Source organism: Catharus ustulatus, chromosome 12 (assembly GCF_009819885.2).
Source record: "Catharus ustulatus isolate bCatUst1 chromosome 12, bCatUst1.pri.v2, whole genome shotgun sequence".
In the NCBI taxonomy this organism is placed as follows: domain Eukaryota; kingdom Metazoa; phylum Chordata; class Aves; order Passeriformes; family Turdidae; genus Catharus; species Catharus ustulatus.
Window position 1 is genome coordinate 12,143,743 of NC_046232.1, and position 24,037 is coordinate 12,167,779.

Consider the following 24,037-nt stretch of genomic DNA (forward strand, 5'->3'; position numbering starts at 1 on the left):
GTGAGAGGAGATAAAGATCGACTGAACTAATGTGCTGAGGCTAGTAACAATGTGGCACAAGTTAAAATTTAAACAGCTTTCATTCTTCTTTGTTTGATTTTTCACACTGCAAACTAAATTATTCTCTTATCTGATTGAAAAACTTTAGCATGGTGGTGGTGTCTGCTTCATTTTTTTACAGCTTGAAGGAACATTAAATGCTGAAATCTTTCTACATCAAGAGACACTAACTACATAGTCCTTGAAGTTGATCTGTTGTGTGTTCAGATCTTTATGGCTGAATTGAGCAAAAGCATTGTATAAGGTGTAGTGGTGAAAAGTAAATTGAGACTTGCCTTTAAACTCTACTCCTTGTGAAAATTTCAGTCATGATGTTCTTAACTCTTTTTACCATTTAGTTTCTGTCATATGCTAATATCTGGGGATACAGGTAGGTATATACTTGATTTAGTGCTCTTATCTTCTAGAGCAAGTCAGAGAAGGGACTCAATAAAAGAACCTTTGTAAATCTCATATTTCACCACCTGTGTTATAATTCTCCCTGACCCATTATTTGGTCTACTTTTGAAAGCACAAACCACCAACCTCTGAAGGTCTTACCATTAGCTCACTGGCTTTTTTTAAGGCTTAATTTTGGAGTGATTTTTCTAAGACCTTTCAGGTAACATATTGATACACATTTGAGATCTGTGATCTCAAGTAATACATGCAAATTTCAGTGGTCTGGACAATAACTAAGTTTATGTATCATAATTAGTGGAATTCTTCCGTTGATATGTCATGTGGTACTTTGGAATTAGTTTTGGTACCTTTTGCTCTAAAATTACTCAGAAAACACATTAGCAGTTACTTAGTAATCACATTATGCAAAAAGAGTATCCAAGAACCTTTATAGATGTTTTCCAACATTTATTGCTAAGAGTTTTTTAATTAAATGGGTTCAACATGGCTGGACACTGCTCTGTGCTGGCTCACACACTTGAGCAATTAAAACACTCAGTTGTAACCCTAACAGATTTTCCTGAAAACTGATGGAGTTTTTTAAAAGTTTTAGTATATTACTGGTGCCAGACACTTATATTTCATGTATTTTTACCTTCAAATGTGAAACAGAAGAGCAAAAAGCTTCAATTTTTCTTGATGACAGTAAGAGTACAGGAATGTGTTAAGAAAGAGTGAGTTTATCTGAAGTAAGATTTGGTAACTTTATTTCTCTATTTCACATTACACTGTGCAAAGAAGCTGTTCACCTCCCATTCTAAATCATTTTCATTTTACCAGCTGGAGAAGATCAGAATAAAATGGACCCATCCCTTTTCTCAGTCCCTGGTGGTGATGATCCAGCATTTGTTTTTCATTGAAACCACATGTTGAATAAGTGAAAAAGAGGAAATACATGCTGGTCATAGGTCAGGTGCAACACAGAGTTTATATAGATTTATTTTCTTTGTAGCATCTGCAGTCATGCATTGAAAGCCATTGAATGTTGTTTTGCTTCCAGTTATTTTGAGGCAGGTTTTCTTATATAATGACATTTTGGGTTTTGGATTATCCTGCTGGCCAGGCATCCAGCCTCCAGAGCTGGAGGAGCAGCAGCTTGATTCTGCAGATGAGACTGCAGCAGACTGACTCTCCAGAACTCAAACTCCTGCATGATCTCATAGGGTGGAAGCTGACCCTCTTTGTTTCTGGCCTCAAATGAAGAAAGCTAAGCCAAAAAAAAAACCAAAACCAAACTCAACAACAACAACAGAAAACCTGGAAAAGTATTAGGGTAATAATGGGGAGTTGGGGTGAAGAACTGCTTGGGCAGGTAGGAGACAATAAGGAGGAAGGAGCACAAATGCAGCCTACAATGTGAATTTCATTTTTAAGCAGATATAGATTATGAGCTGAAGGTTTGAGTTTTCTCATAGCATTGCAAGTTACATGCTCATTTAATTTATGCTCCATTAGAACTACACCACTCATTGCTTATGATTGAAGGAGCATCAGGAAAAGTGATTGTATAAATTGATATCAGCTTTACTTGTTGTCTTTATTATTCACACACTTCTAGTTGTGTTTTAATAGCTTTGACTGAATTATGAATGATGTGCAGTTGGTTAGGAATTTGAAGGCAATAATTTCACATTCTCTTAAATGTGCCAGCCAGCCAAAACTCAGTATGCATTTACAGCAGCTATTTTTGAGATTTATAGCTAGTATTTTTTTCTATGTTTTTTCTTATCACTACAATTTAATCTCACTTTTCTTCACCCTGTCAGCATTGTAATGTATATAGAATGAGAATTAATAGCTTACAATGGAATTAATTCATTTTTGCAAGAATCAAGTTGGAAAAAAAAAGTGAATCCCAAATGGGCATGAGGGAGTGGGAAGGGGAAAAAAGGCATACTTCACAATAATAATAATGAAACACTGGAGGAGGCTGCCAGCAGAGGCTGTGCAGTCTCTACTGTGAGAAGTGTTTAAAACTTGAGTGGAAAAGGTGCTGAGCAACTTCATCTAATTGTGAAGTTTGCCCTGCTTTGGCCTTGATGTTGGACTAAATGACCCTTGCAGGCCTTGTGCAGTCTAAATTTTTCTAAATTTAAACCACCAGAATTAAGTCTGAGCTGTACAAAGCCTTGGACATACTAGAAGGGAAAAAAGTCCTCATGTCCTTTCTGTTCTTCAGAGCTATAAACATGCCTTTTAAAATAGTGAGGGAATGCAGTGGGAACTGTGAGACTAAATATCAAATGGCACACCAGAGACTTAAGAACTCAGTTTATGGACGAGTGTCTTAACAGATACTTTATATGAACAGTGAGGAATTCTTGAATCTTCCTTTTGTAATTAGAATGATTTCACCCTTTTTAAACTTGATGATCGTGTTTTTAGTCTCATTTAATATAACAGTTGATGACCTTTTTTGGTTGTTTTACCTTTTTTTTCCCCCAATTTCTATTAGGAATAGGAGGCCTGCAAGATTTTGTGCTGAAGTCTGCAACACTGTCAACATCCCCTGCTTGTCCACCATTTACACCTCTCAACTTCGAAGCGACCCCGATTGTGCGTGTAGCTGTTGAGCCCAAACATCCAAGTAAGCTTCAGGGAGAATGGGGGTGGTAACACCAGCTCAGTGGGGCAGCAGTGCAGCTTCCAGCCCTCAGTGCTTTGGCCATTTTATGAGCTGGGTCCTGAATCAGGCTTGTCCAATGTAAGATAAAATTCTAGATTGCCTGCAGGGCACTGTGAGTTGTTCCAGCTGCCTGGCTGCTGTCTCAGTAGGTGAGGAGACACAGGAGAAGTTGTTGTGATCTTTTGGGACAGCTGTTCACAGGTCAGACACTGTGGCTACAGAACTGGCTGACAGTTCAGTGTTTGCTGTGAAGGTGAGCAGGTCTGTGGGTTCTCCACATCTGCTGCTGTTCTTTTATGTGTGTCATTAAGTTTGTGGTGCAGATTTGCAGTACTGCTTCTCCTTGATGTCCCACCCCATTTCCTGCAGAGAGTAGGGTACCTCTGGCTTTATTTGAATTTCAGCCCAATTCCCGTTTGTTCTTCTAGCATTGGTAGAACCAAAATAACTGGCTTTATGTTCCATTGCAAAATACTCTGACACTAAGATTACATGTTATTGTTTTTAGAGAGCCAGTGGACAGCTTGGCAGCTATTTGTTTCATGTGTTTTAGTAATAGATAATCACATATTGTACATCCTACATTTGTTAAAGCAGTTTTGAAAGTATTGGAAATTACTGGTTCTGCTGAGTGTAGTATTAAATTCAAAATATTAAAGGAATGTAATTCTAGAACTACTGACTAGTTTGGGGGTAATTTTTGTTCCTTAAGAAATGAAGCTGGATCATTCTTGCACCATTACTTAGTTTCCCCTCCTCAGTAACTTCTGAGTTTATGATCTGAAGTAAATTTTTTAGGGGGCAGAAACCTGAAAGAGGGTTATATATACTGAAGTTTCCTGAAAATCCGCTGTTGCTTGCAGTAACAGGAAGACAAGCAAAATGTGGCCATTGCAGTTGCCCAGAGCTGTGTGTAGTCTTGAGGTGGCCCTCCCACATTGTCACATGTGTGCATTGCACTGCCACATCAGACCTGCTTCAAAACTGCATCTGCTGATGACTTATAGAAATTATTTCCCTGTGTACATTTTACTAAATTACTGCACGTCTTGACACTTGTCAAAATCTTCCTGTATGATTGCCATAAACTCCAAAAGGAAAAAAAAAAGTACTCATCACTCTGTGAGCTTAAATGCAGACACAGAGTTGAAAGTCTTTGTTTGGCCATGTGAAATAACACTGCAGTTTTTCCACTTTTCCTTTATTTTTTTGGTTTGTTTTTCAAGGATGTTTTTCTATTAACACCCTTACAAGCTCAGCAGTAAATAAACAATATCATATTTCTTTTAATAGTCTCCAAGTGAATGACAAGTTTAATGTCACTCTTCCTTCTGAATATGAATTCCTGGAAATCCCTGGGGTATTCTCTACTGTGTAAAATAAAAAATAGAATTCATAATTAATTTCTTTAAATTGTGTTCATTATGAAAGGCTGCTGACATGAGGTGTTTATGCATAGCTTTGATGTAATCTAGCCAAATTTGACTCAGCTGTGCTTGTTCATTCTCCATTAACTTTAAGACAGCTCTTTTTAAACACCTTCATTTTAAGGACAGCTGTGATTTGTTTCACTGAAAAGCTCTCACATTCCTGGTTTTTCCTCTTTTCAGATTTTAATTACTTTAAAGCTTTCTAGTGGCTTATAGCTACTTCAAAATCCTTCCTCTGCTTTATTTGCAGTTATGCCTTCTAAGTAATCCATATGGAATACTTTTATTTTAGTAAAGGTAATGTTATTATTTATGTATTTGGAGCATTTTAAGCATTAGCAATTTAAAAGTTGCTACATTTAGTTATGAAAGATTCCAAAGAAATGAAATTACTTACTGAAAGATGACTTTAAAAAGTTGTAATAGATAAGGAAGGATATAATTTGATAATTTGTGAAAATGAGGAGTGAAGTCCTGAATTTTTTAATCACTTCATTTCGATAAAATTAAGGGGTTTTATTGGGTGTGAGCTGTTCATGAGCTGGATCTGAAGTTCATTGTGTATAGGAAACAGCATAGTCATAGTCAATAGGTGACTTGTTCTACTGAACCTGCTGCAAAGCTGTGTAAACAAAAAATGTGCAATCCATTGAAGTGTGGTGTTATATGGTTATAATTGCATGATGTGAATTTTGTCATCAGTACATAAATTGTTGGTGACAAGTTCTGAGTGCAGCTTATGTTTTCAGTTGCTGCTCTTAAAACCACACTGCTCTGTGTGACTCATAAGCAGAAAATTGCCCACTGAAAGTTTTTGCTTACTCCTAAAATACCTATTTGTGTTCAGGCTTCCATAAAAACGAGTGTTACTATTTCTGTTTAAGTCTATCCTATTTGGAGTATTTCTTTCCCAGTATTCCTATGTTAATAATGCCCTGTTTTGCCAGGTGATATGCCTCAGCTGGTCCGAGGGATGAAGCTTTTAAACCAAGCTGATCCGTGTGTGCAGGTTTTAATCCAGGAGACAGGAGAACATGTGCTGGTGACAGCAGGAGAAGTTCATCTTCAGCGCTGCTTGGATGACCTGAAAGAAAGGTTAGAGGGGCAAGGAGGAAGAAATATTTTTAGTTCAGTAGGTGTCTGTTGTATTTCTCTGTCAGATGGATATCTTTGATTTATATTCTGGTAAAATGGAGCTTTATCCAACAGTTTTTACCATTAGGTCATAAATGTACATTTTGTAGCTATAAAATTATCTGCAGTTGGGCAGAAGCTGCTAGCTTATCACTTCTATACATCTAACATGCACTTGGGGCACTTTCTAGAAATTTCAAATTGCAGTGCTTTCAGGAGTCTAATTAAGAATGTAATGCGGCATTTGTACAAAATAAAAACTGAGGGGAATCATGCCTGATAAATGAACTCTGAAAAATTGAAAAGCACCAAGACCAAAATTGTATGTGCACACTCTATCCTGTGCCTTTTCCCATTGATTTCTTTTTTCAAATGTTAATCTGTTCTCATTCATGAGTAGCATTTTTTGCAAGCACACATGCATATATTTAGTATCTTCTAATGTTTCTTCAAATGGCAGAAGAACAGATGTCCGAAACAATCCCTTCCTATAACTTCATTTACTAAAACATTTCTGGAACTTCTGCCATATACATTTACTGGCATTTTCTCTCTAAATCAAAGAGCAAACCTGATGAATGGTTGAATGTTTGTCTTACTGTACCCCTACTCATTTCAGTTAATATCAGAGAACTGTAATTAGTCTGATCACTTGTAAGAGTGGATGTATGTTTTAGTGGTTATTCTCATTACAACTTAGTGCAAGGTATTTTTACTGTTTCTAAAAACATAGTATTATTTATTGATACATTTTGCTCAAATGTAACATGTTTAAGCAAAACTGGTTGTGCCTGTCTTTAGCTGCAGTTTGCATAGCAGGATTGTATTATTGGCAATGGTCCAAATCTAAAAAAAAAAAAAAGATAAAATAGTACTCTATGACAGGGTAATAGGATTATAGTGAGCAGCTAGTAGGGCAGACTTACATACATTAATGTACATTTACATTCCTGAACTTTTGTTTCATGTACATAATTCTGGGCGTTTTTATGAGTTGTCATCTAATCTATTTCTTTAAGAGAGTGGTAGCCTGTCAAAAGTTACCATTTTGTATCTCTGTGCTTGTGGTATTGTGAGCAGAAACAAGAAACACCTGGAGACACAGGAGCAGGGCTCCCACCACTGTCCTGCCTGACTGTGGCTCATGATTTCTCAGTTGGGACCAGCTCCCAAAAGGAGCTGGGAGCTGGTGTGTTCACTATGGAGCTCGTGCTCCTTCTGGATCTCTCAGAATCTGCCATACTTTAGTTGCCATTCCTCACACACCAGCTCGTGGTGATGCCTTGAGAGCCTAGAACAGAGGCTAGGCAGTGTTAAAGGAATAAAGTATTTATTTAAAGGCCTTCAAAGGATACACCTTGGGCAGTACGAGAGCCTGGTCAAGGCTACACCCGAGATGGACAATGGGTCACGAGTTTTCACCCTTTTCTAAACTGTGGTCCATTTATATATTGGGGTTAATTTCCAGTTACAGCTCCAGGTTATGCAGTCCCATCCTCCCAGATTCTATCCTCAATTTGGTGTTGTTTGCACTTTTTGGGCCCAAAGCTGCAGCAGTGTCCTTGGTTCTCAGGCTGCAAAAGGATTGTTTTGTCTATCTAAACTGTGAAGAGAGCTTGCCAACACTTCATATGAAGTTCAAAGTTATATACTAATACAGTACAGAATCTGGAAAACACAAAAGCTAAAGTTTAAGCCATTGGTGGGACAAAAATTGTGCCTTCCTTCTCTCCCTATTTTGTAGAAGAAAAAGTCCAGAATGAAATCCTCGTCTTCCTCCATTCCTCTGGATTCTGTGTAAATTCTGGTGAAGTGGCCCTACTTAACTAGTACAGTGTGAAGAGGAGAAGTTGTGCTTTGGAATGTTAGTTTTAATTAGCTCTCTTTGTTTCTGTACAAATGTTTAACTTCTAAGTGCACATAATTTGGAATAGCAAATGGTGAACTAGGGATCGAGACAGCATAAAATAACCTTAAAATGTGACCCACAAGTTTTTCCTCCAAAATATTGGGAAAAGTTAGTCAAGATGGTCGAATCACATGTGAAGTAAGGAGGCAGATCTACCACAATTGCATCAACTGGGGTTTGCAGATTTGGTGCTTTTGGACTAGTTACAGCAGTTGAGGAGGTGCTGCTGAATTCAAACTACATTTCATTGTCAAGATTTTAATCAGACTTTTTGAAGGCACATATTTAATTTTAGCTTTCCTACTATGTATTTAGAAAATTATATTCAAGTGGCACATTGTCAGAGATGTGAAAGAGACATGGAAACAACTCAAAGATTAGTCATGTATGTTCATCTGAATGATTAAATATGGATGTTCTGCTTGATTTCACCAAATTTATATTTTTTCTTCCCAATCAGTTCTTTTTGAATGGAGTAAGAAATTAGACCTTGTAACTTTGAACATTTTATTTTCTGCATTGTACAATATAAAATCTTAGAAATTCCTGTCCCAGGAGCATTACAAATACTGAGCATCAGGGATTAAGTTATCCTTCTCAGAATGAGAAACAAAGAGAATTAAGGTAATGGTGACATGTGGGTGGGTTTGTGTTTGGTTTTTGGGTATAATGCAAATCCTTAAAAGAACTGCAAAAAGGATAAGTCTCCTGGTTCTGACTACCATGGAAATAAAGATTACAATTGTATTTGCTTTTCTTCTGCAACTTTTTAAATCACTGCCAAAATTTACTGTAACACAGGGAATTTTGCTTAGTGCTTCTGTTGTCATTTAATAAACCTGCTCAGAGCTCATGGATGGTTAAGAAGGATACACAGCTCTGATCTTTGAGTCTGTCAGAGAATAAATAATTCCTCCTTTTTTCTTGCTGTCGTTCACAACATTTGACATACCTAAAATGTTTCACCTGACTTTAAAGCATCACTTTCTAGCATTAAGCTTTTATAACAGTGTTATCAGATAAAGCTCTGTTAAGCTTTCCCAGTGCTTTGTCTTCTCTGGGCATCTCCCTGTGTGAGCAGATGTGCTGGCTCACACCAAGTGTCCATCTCTGTACCGTGCCTCAGCTCTGTGGCCAACAGCAGGGATAGGAGGAGTAAAACTGGAGTAACTGATGCTTTCCCAGGCCTCTGTCATTTTCAGTTCAGGGCCCTTTGTGGTTTGGTTGTCAGTTAATCCTGGTCAGCCTTTCCCATGCCCCATGTGGTTTTTTAGGTCTCTGTTACACCCTTGGAACTCTGAAGGCTTCTTGAGCTTGCTTTCCTTTGATCATCTTTATTCAGTTTTTTTCTAGTTCTGTTTCGTTTGAGGGCAGAGAACAGCAGCACATAGTTTCCAAGATGTGGGTGAACCAGTGATTTATGCAGAGGCATAGCAATGCTTTTGCTTTTATTTTCTTGAGTTCCTTTCCAAATATTTCTGAAGACATAAAAGACAGTGCTTCTTTTTTGAAGTACATAAAATTTGAGTTTGAAATGCATTACCTAGTAATCTATGTTGTAATCAGATTTCTTCATGAACATCTGTTCCCTGTTAAGGCCATTGCCCTACCTCCCACCCCCAATTTAAAACTATTTTCAAGATTTTAAACTAATTCTTAAGCATTATTTTGCAGGTTTGCAAAGGTGCAGATTAGTGTATCTGCTCCCATTATACCCTTCCGAGAGACCATAACAAGACCTCCCAAAGTTGACATGGTGAATGAAGAAATAGGAAAACAACAGAAAGTTGCTGTCATACACCAAACAAAAGAGGACCAAAATAAAATTCCTGAAGGCATCCAGGTTGATTCAGATGGGCTTGTTACAATTAATACTCCAAATAAACAAGCTACTCTCAGTGTAAGAGCAATGCCACTTCCTGAGGAGGTGACTCGACTTCTTGAAGAAAACAGTGACTTAATTCGAACTATGGAACAACTCAACACGTCTCTGAATGAAGATAAAAAAACACATGAGATAAATCAGAAGACTCTTGATAGAATCAAAGAATTCAAACAGAAGTTGGAGAAAAGTCTTCAGGGAAGAAAGTGGAGAAATGCTGTTGATCAGATCTGGTCATTTGGACCACGGAAGTGTGGCCCTAATATTTTGTTACATAATTTTGGGGACTATAAAAGATCTGTGTGGCAGTGCCTTGGGAACTCTGTGAAAGAAGTAGGTAAATACAGGGACTTTGACAACAGCATAGTAAGTGGATTTCAGCTGGCTACGCTTTCAGGTCCCATGTGTGAAGAACCTCTCATGGGTGTTTGTTTTACAGTAGAAAAATGGGAAATAAATAAAGCTGGAGATACAGTGTCACACAATAGGCAGGATTCAGGGGAGCTTGGTGCCACAGAAGAGCAAAATGAAGAAGAGACTACAGCAAGCAGTGGCACTGCTAAAGGTCCCAGTGCAAATGAGCAGGACAGGAACCAGAGTGTCACAGACTCACCTGAGAAAATGAGTAAACACAAGGGAGAATCAGTCCTTGCAGATTGTTATGGCCCTTTCTCTGGACAGCTGATTGCCACCATGAAGGAAGCCTGTCGTTACGCTTTGCAGGCAAAACCACAGAGACTCATGGCAGCAATGTACACCTGTGAGATCATGGCTACTGCAGAAGTTTTAGGTAAGACCAGGAAAATTCTTTGCCAAGAATTTGCCTTTTGATTTCCAAGGTGAGGTTTTATAAATGAGACTGAATCAGGAGGTATAACTTTATTAAAGGTTTTGTCAGGCCTCTTTTTATAGTTCTCCAGTGCATTCTCCAATGGCTTTCTAATACCTGTAATATTTACACTATTCTGAATGTAAATTCAGCATTCTTCTTGCTTGTCTGAGCCATAGGCATAAAGAACAATCCTACACCTTTTTGAAATGCAAGATATAAAATATTACCTTTCTATGAGGTATTTGTAAGGCCAGCTTCAGTAACCATGAATATCAACACTGCCTCATAATGAAGCAAAATTCAATGAAGAGAAGGGAAACCTCTTCTATTTATTAAGGGAGTGCAAGATCTTAGCAAATGCCATATCAAGATATTTTAATACAATAATACAGAAATAAAATCAGGAAAAGGAAAACGAAATAATTGTTGTAGTTGGTAATTTTGTGTTTTTAAGTAGCATCTGTATCCTGGTATGCAAGTTACTCAACCCAGCCCATGCCAAATGGTGTCACTTATATTACCTTACCTCTTACACCTACTTAAACTTGTTTTCATGACCTACTTTTGACACCACTTAACTGTATTTGTTCTTGGAGTTTTCCATGGGAGTTGCTTGCACAGTGAATCTGATCCAAAGCACCAAGGTTTTTTTTAAGAGTAATTTCCAATGCATTTAAACTATCAGCAGTTTTGCTTTGACTGTACCAATCATGGCACAAATTACAGCATATCCCATGTACAATAATTAAAACTTGGTTACTTGTAAAAAAATCTCAGCTGTTGTACACACAATCTTACTGATAGCAGTCCAAAGACCAAAAATTACAGTTGTTGTAATGGAAAGAAATGCCTTTGAGTCAGCACCTGTTTTGTGTAGATGCATGGTCCTGTTCTTTGCTGGAGGTACCCTGTAGTAGGCCTGGTGTAAAGGGTGTGCTGCCATGGGCTTATGGGCACATTACCCTAAGCATCCCCTACTGTGACAGGGAATTTGGCATTTCAAGCTCTTTTCTAATGTGTAAGATTGCTAATAGCTGTCAAAACTGGGATGTGTATTGTTCCATGTTGCTGTTCCAAAAGCACATTGACACAGTACTTCTGACTCTGTATCAAGCTAGAAGCAACCTCAAAAACACTGTATAAATTGCTGTTTCCAAAATACTCACTACCCAAAAAGCATGATTGTTTACAGTGGAGTAATAAACATGCATTAGCTCATCAATTGTGCTGTAAACCCAAATGGAAACATGACTTTTTAATGCATATATATATATATTTAATGAGTATAATTTAGGACTCAGACATGCAAACAAATTAGTACAGTCTAATGAATGTGGATTGTGTTGTAATAACCATGGACATGCACTTAGTTCATTACAAATGCATGGGTTTCATTTTTATTGTGGAAACTTAAGCTAATAAATTGCATCCTCATTAGGAGGAGTGAAAAGCAAGCCTTCCATCCAGTCAGGCTTGGCAGTTGACATGTGTCAAACACTGGCTTTTGTATCTTTATTCTTTGCTTTGACATTCCTTACACTGGTACCCTGTGAAGTTTAATGTATTTCCATAATGATCTGCTGGTTTCTAAGATGGTAGCTTCTGGGAAAAAGTGAGGTTTTCTGTGTTCTCAGAATATAAAACCTTCCATCAGACTTTCCTGATAGTGAAAATAACTTCAACTGAAGCAGAGGAGAGGAACAGAGAGAAGGGAATACAGTGTTTTTAAGTGTGTTTCTTCTGTGCTTATTATCTTCATCAACACAAATGTATTTGTTAGTTTTTGTCTGTAAAATACTTTTAAAAACATGGTACCTCCTATTAAGTCAAACATGGGCATTTTCACAGCTATTTTCATGACATATGCACTGTATTTCAATAAATTGAATATTAACTTGGGAAAGAAAACTGAAATTATCCATGACTAACTTTAGACTGAATTTATTAACAAACCAATTGAACTCATTAAATATAATAAATATGTAGGATTTCAGATAAAGTCTTTTTTTTGTGATTAGAATAGCAGTATACTGTCTAGAACATGTAGGGATGTGATGATCCAAACAAATTTCTAACAGTAGCTTAGATACAGTTCCTAAAACACAATAATATTTCTTAGTAATGATTCTCAAATATTTGGTTATAAGAAAAAAGCACGTTAGGCACATAATCTGGCAAAATGCCTTTTTAAAACAGTCATATGATTGTATGAAATAGACATAGATGGATTCATCTAGCAGTAATAAAGTATTAAATGTTACTCAGATGGTTCTCACATTGTATGGCAGAATATGTTGTTTGAATTTAGTGTGTCCATGTAATTGATTGACTTACAAAAAAGAATTCTAGCCAAGAAAAGTTATGCATTTGACTTAAAGCTGAACCTTCCTGAACAAATATTGATGTATTTCTCTTGAGGGTGCAGGATGTGAGTATGTGGGTAATCTGATGAGAATTGTGTCTCTGCAGGTCGTGTGTATGCTGTGCTGTCCAAAAGGGAAGGCAGAGTGCTACAGGAGGAGATGAAAGAGGGGACGGATGTGTTTATTATTAAGGCAGTCCTGCCAGTAGCAGAAAGCTTTGGCTTTGCTGATGAAATCAGGAAGAGAACCAGTGGCCTGGCCAGTCCACAGCTGGTGTTCAGCCACTGGGAGGTAAAAATATCTATTCACTCCATCTGTTTTGGTGATCTATTTCCTGTAGATGTGGCAGACTGGAATAATAAGCAAAAAAGGTTAAGTTTTGGTCAAGACATTTGATTAATTCCTTTTTGAAATGAGGAAAAATGCCTTAAATTATTTCTTTTTGTAGATATGCTGTTCAGAAATGTATTTATATTTTGTTTATATGGATACTTTTTTATTTCAATAGAAAGTAAGTCTTTCATAAATGAAACTGTTTCTTTATAGATGTGTTTTCCTGAATTTATCTGTCCTTTTTCATGAGTTCTCTGGTAAACTTGTTTGGGGAATGGGAAAAAAACTAAAACCACAAAACAACCCCAACCTACCACTATCAGAAAATGAATGTGTCAGTAAATCTAATGCACATGGAAGTTAACCTCTCAAGGTCTAGCAGGCACCTTCCATATTCCAAGCCATCATAAATTTTCATGCTGAAAAGGCAAATTGAATAGATTTCATTCTTTAAAAGGAAGTCTGTTGATAGTAAGTAGTGGTGTCCTCAAAATCATTCCTTTTGGTCATCATTGTTCACTTAAAGAGATGAAAAGTTCAATGTGAAGGTGTAAAGCAAGTACTAAGTGGGAAAACTGCTCAGGAGTCATCAGCTGAAAGTGCAGTGTAGTTTATTCCTATGGTGTGGAGGGGAGATCTCTGGGGAGAGAAAGGACAGGCTGTAAATCAGAGCTCCTTGTTCAAGACAAGCACACCTGCATTGTCAGGTTCCTTAGAAGACTCCTCTGAGGAAGCTAAAAACAGCTTCAAGGGCAAAAGTCAGTGGCTATAAACTTTTCTCCTTAAATTTTTAAAATAACTTCAAAGTGTAGGTTTTTCTGGTTTTGGTTGGGAGTGTTTGTTTGTTTGTTTGTTTGTGTCAAGTGTTCCTTTATTTTGTGTTAGAAAACAATAGAATCTTTTGTAAATGGATAAAAGAAAAATCTTTGTTTGTTTGATCTTCTGATTTATTTTGTCACCTCAAATGTCAAGTCTCTGAGTACAACCAACTGTAGATTTTTGAGGTCAGTGATACTCCCTGCAGTTGCCAGCTATGGGCTGCTTACCAGTGTTTCTCTGAAGTGTGTGCTGCTTTCTCACATGGTGTGGGTTCTTCACCCACAGCTGAGTTGTTTCCCTAGGTAGTATCTGTAAAATACTCCACTAACTGTAATTCTTTGTTAGTACTTTGGTGACCACATCAGGAATTTTATGTGGATGACAGAGGAGAAGGACGACCTCATGCTAGCAAAAGAGTTGGGAAGAGTATTTGAAAGAGTACTTGAAACAGTACACTTGGAAAAGTACATGATGTCTTGCTTGGCAGTGGTACCTCAGTGGTGTTAGTAAATGCAGGCACCAAGGACCTAGCTCTCCTTCCTTGTATTGATTCATTTAATCCTCTTGTACAAAGTCCAAACTTCACATAGAACCACAAAAGGAAAAACAGCTGCACAGAATGCAAAAAGAAAAAAAAAAAAGACAACCCTTCACAGATGGTGTATACACAAAAAACCAGATAAACTGCATCATTGAGTATAGGGATCTTGGTTACAGCCAGTTACAGATCAGGTACCTCAAAGCACTGAGTTGGCTGTGCTGTGTACAGTAATCTTGTCAGTTCTGGATGGTCTCCTCCAAAGTGCAGCTGGTGAGGTTTTGTGGCTTTAGTGGTCTTTTGTCTGAACCTCTGACATCAGTGCCCTAAAGGAATATCAGCCAGAAGGATGTCAGCTCCAGCTAACCATTGTTTAGGATTTGTAGCTCCTGTGCTCCAGCACTAAGTAAACATGAACCCTGTGGCTCTCAGGCCTCCCTTTCTGTCCCTTGGCGTGTACATTCACTCTCAGATGTTATGAATTTCACATGAGAAAATATTCACACATCATTAGAGATATGCACAGGACAGGGAGATTTGAACAACTGGCACGTTTTTTAAAACTGACCTCTGAGAGATTATAATTGCAGCTAGTATGTTAAATGCATTGGTAGGAGGAAAACTACTGTGTAAGCCAGTCACCTTTCCACCTGAGGAATCTGTCAGTGGGGGAGGGTTGGGTTTTTTGTCTCCATGAAAGCCATGCTCACAAATTTTTGTGATAAAATAAGCCTTTTACTAAGCTACTAGTAATGTCATCTCTGTGCAGTGATGGCAGAAGGAGTGCATGTCACTCTCACACTACCAAGACAATTTCTAAATAAATACAATTTTCAGACTCTCTAGTGCTAGTATGACAGAAAAACCATGAGAAATGGTTTGTATCTCAGCTCTTGTTTCTTCTCCTTGAATTCTGCACAAAGTTGCCTCAGGTGTTGGGCATGACTTTGGCATTGTCACTTTACTGATGAATTATGGTATATATAATATATCTGCATGATAAACACCAGCATTTTATTTGAATCCCTACTATTGAATGCATCATTGTGTAAGGTAATATGATGTGAACATCTTAAGGTACTTTTTCCTTAGTGTCAAAACTGTGTAACCACGAGTGTGGCTGCTGCTTTAATTGCACACTCTCCAAACCCTTCCATGGCCTTCTGAATGAACCCTGTGCTGCTGCTGTTTTCTCAGTGTGCTCAGCTCATTAGCTGAGTACCTGGGACTTGTATTTGTCTACACAAATGCCTTCTAATGTGTTGTTAACCCCATGTGACACAAAGTGAAATAGACAGTTTGGGGGATTTTTGAACTCCCAAACACTTCATCTCATGGAAATCACATGCATAGAGTATGTTTAAAGAATTGAGGTTTGAGTTCACTCTTTTATTATATTTCATTACCATGGTTTGTAGACTCAACACAGGAAGGTCAGTGATAGAGCCTACATTTAAATGAAGCCTTTTTGGTCTCTGTGGAAATGAATTGCCAATTTTAAATTCAGTTAATGAATGGATTTTGTGTAGTTCATATTGCTCCAGCCCCAAGGGATGGAGCAATACATATATCAAGGTCTATCTTGTCAGATACTCCTGTTTTATTAATTTCTTCTGGCATGCTTATGCAATTTATTCCTGCCTGTAAAGGACAGCACCAAGTAACCATTAGTGGCAGCTTTCACTTTAGTCCCAGCTTAAACAAACTAATTTTAAAAGTTAGGCAAATGTTAGGTGTGTTGGGTTTACTTGGCAGTACTTTCTTAGATTTCAGTATAAACTTTCTTATTTAATTGTTAGTTTGAAATATTTAACTTTGGGATAATTATGAACCAGTTGTATTTTTTTAAACTTTGAATGAATAATACACCTTTAGTTAATGTATGTTTTTGTTTGAGACTGTTTCTTTTGTTCTCAGTTCTTTGCAGTTAAATCTTTTAGTCGTGTTATTTTATCTTAATCATAAGGTTTTGAACAAGAAGGTATTTGTGATTGCACAATCCTTAGAATAATGGAGCTCTCATCCCATTTGGGAAATCTGTGTTAAAAGTAAAAAAAAATATGCATGTGGCGCTATTCAGATGCTGATTGAATTTTCAGCAAAAATTGTCAAAGACATCTACTAGTTGTAAAGTTGTGAAATGTATGGTATTCCTGTTAAATCACATCTTTTCAATTGCATGGAGATTAGCTATTAAACATACTTTTATTCTTGAGGGGCAGGAGTGAACTGTAAACACATTTAATCAGAATTCTTTGTCATTATCCCTTCTAAGTAGAATACTGCCTAGAATGTGCCTCAGGGCTCTGGAGGAAGGTAAGAGAAGGGCTGTGTGTAATAAGTGCTAGGAATATGAGACTTCTGAGTGTGGAAGTTTTATATTCTGAATTTTAATTCATGCCTTTCGAATTGTAAGTCATTTTACAGCTCGGAAGATGGGGCTTAATATAGAAGTTGCTGGATGAGATTGTTAGGCTTGCATTAAACAGGAAGCAGGCTGAGGTAATGAGAGAGAATCTATTCTAGGTTTGAACTGTAATTTTACATACATTATTGCACCAGTGACAGTTCAGGCACATAAATGAATTCGAGGAGTAACCTGGAACCTTTCAAATATGAAAAGCTCATTGTTTTGGCAAGGACATCTGAAGCTAATTAAACCAGTAAATAAAAGTGGTAGGGGTGTGGCTTTAATTCTCTTTCTCAATACATGTTACTTAAGTAATAGGAAAAAATGCAACAGTAGAGCCACACATCTCCTTTTTTAATTTCCAGTTAGCAAATTCCCGTTAACAGCTCCTGGCTGAAGTCAAGGCTAAAGCTTAGCTGTCACTGTTTGAGACACAAACAAGAGTGATGCTCTTGAGCCAAAATAAACTTGTATGAGTTTATTTTACAGCTAACTGTGTAAATGTTCATTATTACAATATTTTTTGGAGGAGGAGTTCTTGTATCTAACCAGGCTTTTTGGCAGTCCCCGTTATATATTGTGAGTGAGAGCTCTGAATTATGGCATAGTTTTGGATACTTCTTTCACAGGGTACCTACACACCCAGTGTATTCATGCAGGGTATCACTGTTCTGGAAGCACACTGCCAGGACCCAAGTGGCCTAGAATTTGGTTGTGCTCATGTCAAATCACTTGTGCAGCATTACCCAACATATTACATAGGGTTTTTTTGAAAAACAGCAGGTAACTATTCACATACACCTCTGCAAGGTTCTGCTATTTTACCTGAAAGTAAGTTTACCTAAAGCTTTTTGTTTCTCAGGGCCACTTCAGACACCTCAGACATGCATATCAGCTGTACCTTTTTCAATTGCACAGTCTCTGTCTATGTCCTTGTCATTACTAGGTGATGGACACCCCCTGAACTGTAAATGCTCTTGAAATACCTTTCTGCCATCAAATTTTCAAAGGCAGAAAGAATTCTGATCCATTTGAGCCCATATCATCTTTGGAATTGTGCATTATAGTTCTTTTGATTTTTAATTTTTTTTTTAACAAGAAAGAACTTCTGGCATCATTTGCTGATGGCTGCTGGTGGTAGTGCCCAGTCACACTGAATTTAGTGTTTCTCAGGATTTCTTGCTGAGCAGTTCACAAAGACCAAAACGTTGCTTGCTGGTCTTAAAATCTCCATCACACAGTGTAAAACTGCTCTTCCTGTTCATGGTCCAGCTAAAGCATTTTCCACATTGATGATACTTGGCTCAAAAGAAATTTTCTGTCTTCATCAGACAGTAAGGAACAGTAGGGCAAATGCTACCAGGAGCATGGCAGTGTTCCCAAATCTGCCTGACCTTTTGGATGAACTAGGCAGATCCCTTCTGTTTGCTTTTGATGCTTCTCTCAACCTTGTTTTGCATAATTAGGCTGCCTTAGGCAGAAACTGTTTCTTACAATCAATTTGTGAAATACACTAGACAATGGGACCAGGATCACTGTTGGAGCCATCTGGGTGACACTGAAATGCAAATAATAAATCATCCTCAAATTAAGCCTTAAAAATCCAAGTCCTCTTGAATTGCAAGTGGTCTGCTCTAATTCATATCCTACTGAAAAACTTGATTAGCTTACATAATAATTTGTAGGATTAGTACACACTCTATCATCTATCAGTATTAACACAGTATGCTCCTAGTATTTAAATTTTAATTGATTATTGCTTCAGGTATTCAGATTATGTCTCTCATAGAGATACAAGCATTTGTAGCTTGAATAATTAATGGGTAGTTGTTAAGCTAAAAGAGAGTGACATCTGTTTTGCCTGTGCTACTCTGCATGCTCTTACTAAACAAGTCTTATGAGACTTCATTGTTTGGGTGTGTTGGTTTGAATAGTTGTTGTATTTTATGAAACATCTTGCTTTAGAATGGTTTCTTCTTCTTCTAAAGAATACCCTTCACTTACAATATTTGAAGTAATCTGTTCACTTCTTTTGAAATACCTAATCCCAGCTGACTACATTATAAACAGTTTTATTTATGCCTAGAGTGGGTTCTGCAGTGAGTGATGGGACACTCTGCATGTATTTGACTGGGAATTTTTATTTTTCTTTTAAGCATAATGGAATTCTATGAGTGTGCTTATAGTCATACTTTAAACAAATTTTATCACCCAAGACTTCTAGAAAATAAATCAATAGAGATTAATTTTAAATGGTCCTTTATTTCAATGCTCCTTTAATAGGAACATTTCCATCACTTAGGCATTGTGTTTGCAGTAACAGATTTAAGAACTGTATCAGCTGCTGTGCACTGATTCATTTTCCTGTGTTGCATTTTATATGGCTGCATTTAGAGAAAATGCTTGTTTTCTAATAGACTAAATGCTGGTCCAGTGATCCACTGCATGGATCTCGATTTATAATTCACTTTTTAAAATAAATGTCTTTCAGAAGAGCCTTGCAGATGTACAGAAATACTCAGTTGTGTTAAGGAGGAAGCACTTTGTTGTGTACACTTGGAGGAGTAATTGTTTGTGCTGGGCAAGGCCGATGTTGCCCCTGTCAGGAATTCTGGTGTTGAGTAATAAATAAGCACAGGCCACTGGCTAGTTCATGCTGTTAAAAAGAAAAATTCCCAGTCCTGGAAAAATTCCTGGAGAAAAGGTGTGCTGAATTTTCCAATTACCAAGTAATGCACAGTATGGTGATATTTGAAAAAAGTACTTTATCATAATGCTAACAATGCCAAAACATCATTGGTTTTACAGAGTCTTATTCCTAGTATTTGTGCCTCTTGACATTGTCTGTTATACTTGGGAGATAAGATTTGGCTGTGGTAATTTTCTTTTCCCCCCTGCTCAGTGGTTCCCAGACACACAACACACTGGCAGAGAGAGAGAGGCAAATGTTTGATAGAAGGTTAACTAAATTGCTTCAGTCACTTAAAGATTTTTCATCTGTGGAAGGCATATTGTTTTGAATGTCCAGTTCTCTTTTGATTGAAGTTTTTGTTTAGGAATGTAACTTTTTGAAAAAGTGTTGTCAAAATGCTGTCACATTTCTGATTTTAGAGTCTTAGGGTATATGTTTTAGTTTTGTACAGAAAAAGTAGTATATGGAAACACTTAAATAATTTTAAATTAAAAGTGGCATGCAGCATAGAATAAATACTGTTTCTGGGTGTCTGTTTTGCTTTGATCCTGTGGCTCTTTCAGGATCCACAGTAAATGCCCTCTGTGAAATAACTATACCATATTCCAGAAGGAATGGTCCATTTAGAATCTAACTCATCACTGAGGGCATCATTCAGACAAAAACTCAATTTCTGTTACAAATTCCAGAACCATCCCTGTGTGGTTCCCTTGAATACAAACAATAGCTCAGGACCTAAAAATCTTCTTAGCTCTAAATCCAGGAAACCCAGACCCATTCTGACAGTTCCCATTGTAAGGAAATTGCTGACAATGCTTTGGGACTGTTCTTTTGCATGCTTGCACTGTACTAACAGAGCACAGGGAGTGATGGTGCCACCTGCTAGAAACATTTGCCTTGATGAATGAATATGATATAAATAAAGAGTCTAGTTTGTGCCTTTGCCTTTACTCACAGAGTAAGAACTTTCAAAAAAGGAAAATTTCTTATTTTTTGTTTGGGTCACTGTGTCAGTAACACCCCTGTGTGTCCTAATAGGGTTACAGTGACTTTTTAAACATGATGGCCCAGGTTCCTCTTCCCCATTGCTTACCATGGCATGGTAACACATGTGCTGAATAATTTGTGTTTTGTAGTGTATCTGCACCACTTAGGTAGGTGCAGATACGCTAACAGAAAATTTCTAATGCCACCAGATCTTGCTCTAGAAGCAGTGTGTAGTGGCTGAATTATTTAGACAGGTTGATAAGCCAAGCTACCTCCTGAGGTAGTTCTCTGAAACCTCATTAACCACTTTACAGGTCTGCTCTGCATCATGTAGCAGTACAAGATTCGCTCAGGATTCTGTAACCCTGTGCTGAAATAGGTTTACCCTTGCTGGCTAATAAATACTAAACAGTACATTTAAACCTGCTGTTATGCTAGCTTCCCTGAGACCTGCTGAAGTGTAAAGAAACCTTGTCAGTGGAAGAAATATCCAGTACAAAATTTCAGTAGAGCAAGTCTTTCATCAGTTATTGAAAGAGCCAGTCTGTCAAACCTGGAGATTTTCTTAAACATCCATCAGTACAGTATCTAAATATTTACAGGTAGATTAGATCTGTAAGTTCAATTTTGTATACATTTGGACTCCCCTGTTATGTTCATACTTCAAGAACTGCTGTCTCACTCTTTCTCTCTGGGCATAATTTCTGAGTGTTACATTTCTTGCCAATTGAAAAAAAAAAGTCATGAAAGGGCATAGTAACAATCTTTAACTTACCAGTTTGTAGCTGTATAACCTCCCTCAGTAGTACGGTCTGAAGCAGATCCCTTGAGCATGAATCACCTTTTCTTTTTCATGTGTTCTTAGACTTGGAAATTTTTGTTTGTTCAGCTCTTTAGGCAGATGATGAAAGGGGAAGTCCTTGGTAGCTTTACATCATTAAGATGTTCAGGATGAGCATCACTACAACACCATCAAGTCAGCATGCAATCTTCACTGCCCTTTTTCTGTATTTCTAGCATAAATAGCATAAAATACCAGTGAAACTTTCAAATTCATAGAGTGGGAACCATTCTTTTTTTATTGATGTAAGCTGTCAAGGAATCACCTTTAAGTTTCCTTGCACTGGTTATAGGACCCTGTGCAAGACATCAGAGTATGACTCAAGCAGATTCTTCTGTGGTTAGACAGTCCTTACATTTATAGTAAAAAATAAACACAAAAAAAATTTGGAAAGCTGAGTTTCAGACTGTTTATTTCTGAGCTGTACTTGCTTTTGGTTTTGAGCCAGACAGCGCTGTGCTTAGTCATTTCCCATGTAAATAATTGAGATTGGCTGTCACTTTCAGCACAAATAATACCCACTTAATTTAACAAGTCTATGCATGTGCTTAACTGTAGCAAACTAGAAGTGTTTTTGTTGGTTTAGCTTTACATCCCATTTTTGCAAGATTGAACCTACAGTATTGCCTAATTCAAATTAGACTGCAATAGTCATTCTCCTAACTCCCCATAAAGTGTAATTTGTGTGGTTGTTTTGGGAGTTATTTAGGATGAGGTATTAAATTAGGACTCGACAACTGTCAGTGTTTCTGGGGAAAATTGTCAATCTTCAGTCATCATTTTTTAATTCCTCTTCTTGCTAGTTTGTGTAACCTGAGCTTTAGGAGATTTTGCTTAGGTTGAAGTGCCATATGGCAATTGAAAGGATGTGTCAGAAGAAAAGGTTTGCAACGGTAAAAAAGGCTTAGAGCATTAAGCTGAAATTGGTAATTTAGGAAAATTTGTTCTGTTCTTGTCAGTTATTAGTGCTAGTGCTGATATTTCAGAAGTTATTATAGAGTAATATGCTCAGTTGTTCAAACTGTTGTGATTCTTGCAGTAACTAATACTTGTCTGGACTGCTTTTTCCATGAGGATTCTGTTTATGAAATGAATATTACCTTTGGTTTCTTTTAGTAAAAATGTATTACCTGTAACTATTATATTATATTAATTATTAATTATATTAACTGCATTTTGTGAGGAAATCTATAATCAAGTAAAATTAGTACTTTTGAAATTTGCAGTAGAATCTGTGTAACACTATATGGTCAATTCCATCCCTTCCTAATGTTCCTTTTTAGGGTTCTTTGTAATACCCTCTGTGATAATCCCAGAAGTGTGGGGGATATAGGATGAACTGCAAATAAAGGCATGTCCAGTTATTCTCTGGTCACATTAGATCTAAAATCTGTTCTAGAGGAGGGCTACAAAGCTGCAAGAACAGATCTGCTAAATATGTTAGAACCAGAAACAGTGATTTTTAAACCATCTGTCCAGCTCAGGATTGAGATTGGAAAACATAGGGCACAGAAATGAGCAGGAATCTTCAGTTCTGACAAATTCTGATACAATTGTTGTGCAATAATATTCTAAATAAGGAGTTCTCTCTTGAAAATTGAGAATTTGGTGCTGTTTACTGATAGGTGGTTGAAATTGCTTTTAGAAAAAAACTGTGCAGATAATTGCAGCTGAATTTGAAAAGTTATTGTGGGTTTCTTAGGGCAAGAGCTGCAGAGTAGGTCTTAACTCTTGTCTTCTGCTTCCACAGTTAATTGCAGCCTTTCCAGAAAACTTGATTTGCTCTACTTTTGTTTCTCTACTGCAGCAGCTGATTACTTGAAATAAACTTTTGTACTACTTCACTCTTTGTTTGCTTTTTTTTGCAGATCATTTCCAGTGACCCGTTCTGGGTCCCAACTACTGAGGAGGAGTATTTGCACTTTGGGGAGAAGGCAGACTCGGAGAACCAGGCCCGCAAGTACATGAACGCAGTGAGAAAGAGAAAGGGGCTCTATGTGGAGGAGAAAATTGTGGAGCACGCTGAGAAGCAAAGAACTCTCAGCAGAAATAAGTAACTGTGTCTGCTGCCTTTCCCTCCTGACACAGCTAAGTGTGGGTGGAGTATTTTATATGCAGCAGATGCAAGATTTCAGCTGGACTTTGTTCTTTGATACCGTTTTTCTTACGTGCTTTGTCTGTGGCTTATGTTTTAATAAACTTAAGCCTTTTCCAACTTTTGTACAGAGAAAATAGTTTATTTATTGAAATAAAATAGAGGCATATTTACTGCAATGGGTCTCAGTTTTTAAATTTTAATGCCCTACTGAACATCCTGTCACAAGGATTGGAACTCCCAATTCAATTTGTTTATTTCTGATTTGTCACATGTAATTACAGTAAGAGCTGGTTACCTAGCTTCTTGCAAATAAACCATGCATTGAATTTAGCTCTTTAATGGTTTTGACTGTTTTTAAAATTAATTTCCATAATGTGTTTGTTTCTTACCCATGCTTTTCATAGTTACCTATATGTAAATAGATGTAAGCCTGTTAGGAATTTCTAAATTAATTGTTTTACTCCATTTCTCATGTAGGCAATTATTTAAAGCAATAATGAATTTTCTTTAAATCAGAGGGCAAAAAGAACATATATGGAAGACAGCACTGCAAAAAACTGAGCAAGATTTGTCTTACTTTCCCTCCTTAGAATATACCTTATTAAAAACTTCAGTTTCCACAGACTAGGTGAGAGGACTGAG

The 24,037-nt window shown here is 37.2% G+C and overlaps 1 protein-coding gene across 1 annotated transcript in view; it reads left to right on the forward strand.

Moving 5' to 3' along the window:
• Positions 1-23,725, forward strand: part of EFL1 (elongation factor like GTPase 1) — a 64,524-nt gene extending 40,799 nt beyond the window's left edge. Inside the window, exons 16-20 of the mRNA XM_033070859.1 lie at positions 2,957-3,088; positions 5,505-5,652; positions 9,275-10,272; positions 12,784-12,968; positions 23,166-23,725. Of these exons, the coding sequence (XP_032926750.1) occupies positions 2,957-3,088; positions 5,505-5,652; positions 9,275-10,272; positions 12,784-12,968; positions 23,166-23,354 (1,652 nt within the window). The 3' untranslated portion in view covers positions 23,355-23,725. The remainder of the gene's footprint in view (positions 1-2,956; positions 3,089-5,504; positions 5,653-9,274; positions 10,273-12,783; positions 12,969-23,165) is intronic.
• Positions 23,726-24,037: the final 312 nt, after the last annotated feature.